Source organism: Alligator sinensis, unplaced genomic scaffold (genome assembly GCF_000455745.1).
Source record: "Alligator sinensis unplaced genomic scaffold, ASM45574v1 scaffold1295_1, whole genome shotgun sequence".
Taxonomy (NCBI): domain Eukaryota; kingdom Metazoa; phylum Chordata; order Crocodylia; family Alligatoridae; genus Alligator; species Alligator sinensis.
The window spans coordinates 401,532-408,555 of record NW_005841880.1 but is presented as its reverse complement, the minus strand read 5'-3'; the positions used below and the strand labels follow the sequence as shown (position 1 = coordinate 408,555).

Here is a 7,024-nt window from a genome sequence, read left to right as displayed (position 1 = left end):
CGGCCGGGGCCCAGCCACAGGCTGCTGGCTGGCCACGCGGCTGACTCGCTTCCCGGCGGCCCTGTGCCAGTCCTGCAGCCGGAGCCGGCCTGGCCTCGTGCCCCTGCCACTGGTGTTGGGGGCAGGTGGCCCAGGCGAGCTGCCAGGGGCGCCCCCCCCAGCCTGGCAGCATCTCGCCCTAGTCGGACCTTCGCCGGGTCCCTGCTTGCAGGGCTCTGGTGCGGTGCGTGCGGAGAGCGAAGGTCCCCACCCCGCCGACACGCGCTGTTCAGCCCGGTAGTAAATGAGGAAGCTGGGGTGGAGGGGGCGGGGGCGGCACTGCCTTTCCTGCCCGCAAGGCAGAAGCTTCTCTCCCTGGTCACTACAGAGCAGCGCGGCCTGGCCTTTCGTGCCCAGCCCCTGCACAGGCAGGCTGGAGGGCATGGGGGATGCCCGTCTCTGTGCCAGGAGGGTGCCATGAGCTGCTCTGCAATGCATGGTGCTGTGCAGAGGGCACTGCTGCTTGATGGACTTGCAGGGATGGGCAAGCAACACCCGGCCGAGGCAGGGCAGGGCAGGGCAGGGGGCTATGGACGCGGGAGCTGCAGCTGCTTTCCCGCCCGCCCTGGCCCTGCCCCGCTCGGATTGCCGGAGCCTTACGTAAGCCAGCGCTGGGCTGGGGATTAGAGCCGGTGACGTGAGCCCCCCTTCCCCGGAACGTGCCGCAGCTCCGGAGCCTGCAGTGTGTCTGTGTGCGCGTGCAAGGGGAGGGAGTCGGAGCATGGCCAGGCATCTGGCCAGCGTGGGCATGGGAGGTGCATGGGTGCCCCTGGCAGGTGCTCTGGGGCCAGCGTGTGCTGGGCCCTGGTTGCCCTGGATGTCTGCGCTGCCCGGCACCTGGCAGGGAGCTGTGCTGTCGACCCCCTGTGCCCCCAGGTGCTGGAGGTCCAGATTTCCCTTCCCTGCCTTGCTCTGTCCCAGCTGCTGCCTTCCCTGTGTGGCAGTGCCCTGGGCTGCGTGCCCGGGTTGCTATCCTTGCACCCGCAGCTTTGTGGCCTGGGCACTGGAGCAGCATCCGGCAGCCTCCTGGGGGATGGGGATGGGGAGGGGGCCAGAGGCCTGAGCAGGGGCTTGGACCTCCAGGCAGAGGGTCTCTGGGACTCGCATCCACTCTCTGTCCAGGGCTGGGCTGTGGGTGAGGGATTGGCTCCCGCTGGAGCATTGGCACTGTGCCCCATTTGCCCTCCCCTGGTGCTGACAGGCGTCTCTCCGCAGGGATCCGCTCCTGGGACATCGATGTGGCTGCCTGCAACCTCGACGAGCAGCTGAAGCTCTTTGTGTCCCGGCACTCGGCCACCTTCTCCAGCATCGTGAAAGGTGAGGCTGGCGCCTGCTCCGGGCATGGGGCCTGCAGCTGCGTCTCCCCTCTGGGAGGGTGCGGGGGACCACCCGGCCCCCTGGGATGCTGCTACCCCTGGCTGGGGCAGCCTGTTGGCAGTGGGGCTAGGGGAGGTGCCTCCTGGACCTCTGTGCGCGGTTGATGGCCCGGGTGGCATCCCGGCAGGGTCTGGGGGCCTGCGCTGGGCTCGGGCAGGGCAGCTCGGACTGCTGCCAGCACCCCAGGCAGACAGGCCTCGTTCCCGGGGCAGGATGGAGGCTCTCCAGACTCGAGCACGAGTCCTGCTGCTCTCTTCTCCACGGGACCGTGGCTCAGCTGCCCTGCCGGCCCCGGGCACAGACAGGAGAGAGGAAGGCTGTGCCGCAGCCCCTCCTTTGGCGCAGGGAGCGGACCCCCTTGCTCCGGCTGCGTTGGCCCAGCCTGGGCAAACATTTAGCCAGGGCCATAAAGCTGCCTTTGTGCTCAGCGGCGCTGCGCTCCTCGGCGCGCACAGATGCTCTCATTCATCTGCGCCCTGCTCTCTGGGAGCTCCCAGCCCCGGGGCTTTGGCCCAGCGACGCCTGGCTCGTGTCCGGCTCGTGATGCCTGCACCCCCCACCCCCCCCCACAGCGCCAGGCAGGAGCTCCCCTTGCTTTGAACCCCTGTGCTGGGGGGAGAAGCTCTTGGGGTCCCCCACAATGCTGGCTGGGGCTGTGGGCTTGTCACAGGGGCTCTGAGGCTCCTGCCTGGATAGGGACAGGCAAGGTTTTCTGATGCTGCAACCTGCAGACTGGGGCTGGGGCATGGCAAGAGTGATTTTTTGGGGGGTTCCTTGGGGGTTACGGTGCCCATGGACTTGGGTCTGCTGCCCTGGAGGCCCCTTCCAGTCCCTGCCCCCAACCCTGAGCCTGCAGCCTCCGCCAGGGAACAGGCCTGGCTTTGTGGCAGGCAGCTGCTGCCGGAGCCAGTTGCTGGGGGTGGGGGGAGGATGCAACCTCCTGCCCCAGCCTGGGGGCAGCTCGGCATGTGCTGTGGGGTGCGGAGCCCTGGAGCCCCTTGTGCAGCTGGGGACAGAGGGTCCTGTCGTCCCCAACCCCCCTCCTCCTCCCCAGCCTGCAAGCAGCTGCTCGACAAGGCTCAGGCACAGGCTGGTGAGGTCCTGTCCTGCCCCCTCCCCCCTCCACCCATGCTGCTGGATTTGGAGGCGTTTGCTCTGCGGGCGCCTGGGGGTGACCATCTGCACCCCTTGTGCTGCCTCCTCCCGCGGGCTTCCCTGCCCCGTGGGCTGGTCATCAAGCCCTCAGCTCCACGGGGCCAAGCTGTCATGCTCCTGGCAGCTGCTCTGCCCTCATGATGTGTGTGGGAGAGGGGTGTCCGGTTTCCCCCCGCCGCCCCAGCCATGTGACAAAGCAGGATCAGCACTGGGGGTGGCTGGAAGGGACAGGCAGGGTGGCCAGGCCCCTCCCAGGCTGGGTGGCGGACGTGGAGCTGCGCAGGGATGTGAGCGTGGGTCAGCGGTGGCTTTTGCTGAGCCTTGTGGGCAGGAGGGGGAGCGTGGCTGCCTTGCACAGCTGGGAAAACTGAGGCGGGCTGCAGCGGGCATCCCCTGCTGGATGCCCAGCCCCGCGAGGCACCCAGCATGGCTTTGCCTGTCCCTGTTGCCGGCGTCTGCCCGAGCACGTCTTGGTGCCGTCCGGAAGGTGGCTTCCTGCCGGCCTTGGCCTCATCCCTTCCGCCTTCCTGAGCTGCAGATGCATCCTCCTCCCCGGAGCCGGAAGCCCCTGGGCCGCGGGAGCGGAGATGGCTTCTCCAGGCGGCCCCGGGACATGTGGTCAGGCCCAAGGCTGCCTCTGATAGTTGCCCGCGGGCGAGAGGGGCAAGTCCCTGCTCCTGGGGGAGAAGGTGTGACCCTGCCAGGACACCTGGGTTCTCTACCACGGACCTGCTGCTTTGTCCCAGCTTCTCCGCCTCCCTTCTCCCATGGCAGGAAGGAAGCCAGGAGTCTCGGCCTCTGGCTCAGCAGATCTGCCGGCCCTGGCCGTAGTGTCTGGCTCGTGGCCCTGCTTCCTGCGTGGCGGGGGGCTGTGCTTGTCCCCACACATGTGCTGTGGCCGTGTCCGAAGGTGGGGGGGCAGCAGGCAGCTCTGGGGGCTGGATCCGTCCAGGTGCCTCCAAGGGGCCTGGCACTGCCTGCCTGGCCAGGGTGCAGCATCCTCATGCCTCTCCAGAGCTTGGGCAGCCCCAAGCCCAGAGCCCGCCGGGCTGGGGGCATGCTCTAAGTGCATCCTGGCTCAGGCAGGAGCTGCAGGGAGCTCCAGCTGGGATGTGGAGGGTGGGAGCCCCTTCCCTGCGGGCAGCACGGGTCTGGGGTCCCCTCCCTTCTCCGGGAGGGCTGGGCAGGGGCAGTGGGATCCTGATGCCACGGCCTTTCTCCCCGCAGGGCAACGGACCCTCCACCACCGCAGCGATGTCCTGGAGACCCTGGTGCTGCTCAACCCTTCGGACAAGTCCCTGTGTGACGAGGTGAGTGGGGGGCACGTCCCGGGGCTGCCAGCCTCTGCGGAGCACCCCTGGTTCATGTGGCCGGGGGGGCTCTGTTTGTGCCCTGCATGGGGGAGCAGACCCCCCTGGTGCGGGGGCCTGACCCTGACCCCCTCCCCTCCCTGCAGCTGCGAAACCTGGTCACGGACGTGTCCCAGCACAAGCTGCTGGTGTTCGCGGGCCCCTGCGTGGAGGACACCGGGGAGCTGATGCTGCAGACAGGCTGCTTCTCTCTGCAGGATTTCATCCAGATCTTCGCCGATAAAGAGGTGCCTGCCAGCCCCGGGGCCCAGTGTCTGGGGGGGTGCAGAAGGGGCTTTGCCCCCAGGGACCTGGGTTCAAATCCAGCTGGGGGAGGCCGGAGGTTCTGGCCTGGCCGTGTCCCCAGCGCTGCTCAGGAGGAAGGGGTGGGGGGGGGGGGGAGGGGGTCAGTCGCCGGCTGTCTGCTCACGTCGTCCTGTCTCCCCGCGGGGCCGTGGCGCGGAGCTGCAGCGCTCGCCGGCTCTCTGCTGTCTGATCTGCAGACGGAGGCGGGTTAGCCCCCGTGGGTGTGGCGCCCTCCGGCTGTGGCCGCCATTTCGAGGAGTTGCCAGGGTGGCTGCCTCCGTGCCCCAGCGGCTGCTTCTCTTCCCTGCCCCTGGGCACCAACTCCAAATCCAAGGGTCGCTGATGGAGCAGTTGCTGGGCTCAGGCCGCAGCGGTGCCCGCGGGGCGGGTGGGAGCAGGGAGCCGGCCCTGGCCGCCCCGAACTGGTGTCCCATGGTGGAGCTGGCTGCGGACAGGGTTGCTAGTGAGCAGAGCACGTGCCTGGGGGCGGTGCTGAGATGTCCAGGAGCCGCAGCTTGGCGTCCGAGTTCAGGGGTCTGCCGCTCCTTGAGCCCTGATGGTGCCTTGTGTCTCCTGCCAGGTGGGGGAGATCCTGAGCTCGGCCGACCCGTCCGCCAAAGCCCGCCTGACCATCAGCTGCCCGGACTTCGGGGAGTGGCAGGACTCGGGCCTGGAGCAGCACAACCTGCAGGACTTCATCGAGCTGCGGTTCAACCCCGGCTGCGTGCTGCCCGCCATGGAGGGCTTGCAGGAGTTTGTGGAGTACCTCTCCGAGTCGCTGGAGCCCCCGTCCCCCTTCGACCTGCTGGAGCCCCCCACCATGGTGGGCTTCCTCAAGCTCTCCAAGCCCTGCTGCTACATCTTCCCCGGTGGGCGAGGCGACTCGGCCTTCTTCGCCGTCAACGGCTTCAACGTGCTGGTCAACGGCGGCTCCAACCCCAAGTCGTCCTTCTGGAAGCTGGTGCGGCACCTGGACCGCGTGGACGCCATCCTGGTGACCCACGTGGGCACCGACAGCTTGCCCGGCGTCAACAGCCTGCTGCAGCGCAAGCTGGCCGAGCTGGAAGAGGACCCGTTGCAAGGCGTGCAGGCCGGCGAGGACTGGGTGAGGAACCTCATCTCCCCCGAGCTCGGCGTCGTCTTCCTCAACGCCTCCGAGAAGTTGAAGGAGGCGGAGGGCGACTCCCGGGTGCTGAAGAGCAGCGACGAGGCCAGCCTGGCCCTGCGGTCCCTGGAGCGGCTGGGCATCCAGCCTCACCCGCTGTGGCGGGATGGCAGCCCCAGGGTGGAGCCCACCGTGCTGTTCCAGAAGATGGGGGTGGGACGGCTGGACATGTATGTGCTGAACCCCACCAAGGGCAGCAAGGAGCTGGAGTTCCTGCTGCAGCACTGGTCCGGCAGCGGCTGCACCAGGGAGCAGGAGCTGCCCCTGCAGTGCCTGGCCTCCGTCTGCGTGCTGCTGGCGTGGCACCCGGCCAGCCCCGCCGAGAAGATCATCCGGGTGCTGTTCCCCGGCTGCGCCCCACAGAGCCGCATCCTGGAGGGGCTGGAGAAGGTGAAGCACCTGGAGTTCCTCAAGCGCCCGGTGGTCACCAAGAACGACCTGAAGGCCGCGGGCCAGCCCGAGCGGCCGCTCAAGCAGAAGCGGGCCGAGAGCAAGGAGAGCCTCAAATCGGCCTCCAGGCTGAGCCTCGTGGAGGCCGGCGCCCCCAAGGAGAGGACCCTCAAGGCCGAGAAGAAAGAGGTGAAGCCGGGGACCAAGGACAAGGCCAAGGGGCCGGGCGAGGCGGCCAAGCCCAACCTGGAGGAGCCCAGGGCCAAGCTGGACTCGTCGACCGAGAAGCTCAAGGTGGACGCACGGCCCAAGCCGAGCAAAGAGAAGGCGGCGCCCAAAAAGGAGCCGCCCGCCCGCGACACCCGGAAGGAGGAGAAGCGGCCCCCGAAGAAGGAGGACGGCGGCGCCGAGGCCAAGAAGGACACGAAGGGCCCGAAGAAGGAGCTGAAAGCGGAGCCGCCGCGGAAGGACGCCAAGGAGAGCAAGGTGGAGGGGAAGGCGGCACCCAAGCTGCCCTCCCGGAAGACCCCGGGGCCGGAGACCCGCAAGCTGGCGCCCAAGGTGGGCAGCCTCAGGAAGTCGACCCTCAAGAAGGAGCCGGACAAGCCCAAGGCCAAAGCGGTCAAGGAGGCCGGGGCGGATGGTGGGAGGCCGCCTACGCCTGAGGAGGCTGGCGCCTCGGAGGGCTCCAAGTCCTCCACCCCGGAGGCTGTGCCGGGGGAGGCAGGCGGTGGGGCTGCCCCCAGGGAGGAGTCCACGGATGAGGGCATCACCATGGCGGAGAGCGAGCTGGAGCCGTCGCCCCTGGAGAACGGGACCCCCGGGCACGGTGCCGGCACGCAGGCGTGCGCTGGGCCGGGCTGCATGGAGAACGGGCTGCCGGGTGAGGACGTGGACAGCCCCCAGCGCTTCCGGTACCTGGAGACCAGCCCGCTCAAGGGCATCGGGCCCCCCTCGCCCCTGCCCAAGACGCCCAAGAGCGACCGCAGCGTCAACTTCGACGTGACGCCCACGGGGCTCCTCAACCACTGCCCCGACGGGGCCGAGGAGCCGTGCGGCAGCTCCGAGGAGAAGACCCTGGAGATGATGTCCCCGGCCAGCTCGGGCCCGGCCAGCGCGGGCCACACGCCCTTCCACCAGTCCCCCGTGGAGGACGCCCTGGGCACGGGGGAGCCGGCGCCCGGCGCGCAGGACACGAGGCAGCTCGGAGCCTGGCGAGCGGGCGGCGCCGCGGTCGCATCCC

The 7,024-nt window shown here is 69.1% G+C and overlaps 1 protein-coding gene across 1 annotated transcript in view; it reads left to right on the top strand.

The window, feature by feature from the left end:
- The first annotated feature begins 760 nt into the window (after positions 1-760).
- Positions 761-7,024, top strand: part of MAP1S (microtubule associated protein 1S) — a 12,135-nt gene continuing 5,871 nt past the window's right edge. Inside the window, exons 1-5 of the mRNA XM_025196559.1 lie at positions 761-794; positions 1,180-1,356; positions 3,799-3,881; positions 4,028-4,168; positions 4,807-7,014. Of these exons, the coding sequence (XP_025052344.1) occupies positions 761-794; positions 1,180-1,356; positions 3,799-3,881; positions 4,028-4,168; positions 4,807-7,014 (2,643 nt within the window). The remainder of the gene's footprint in view (positions 795-1,179; positions 1,357-3,798; positions 3,882-4,027; positions 4,169-4,806; positions 7,015-7,024) is intronic.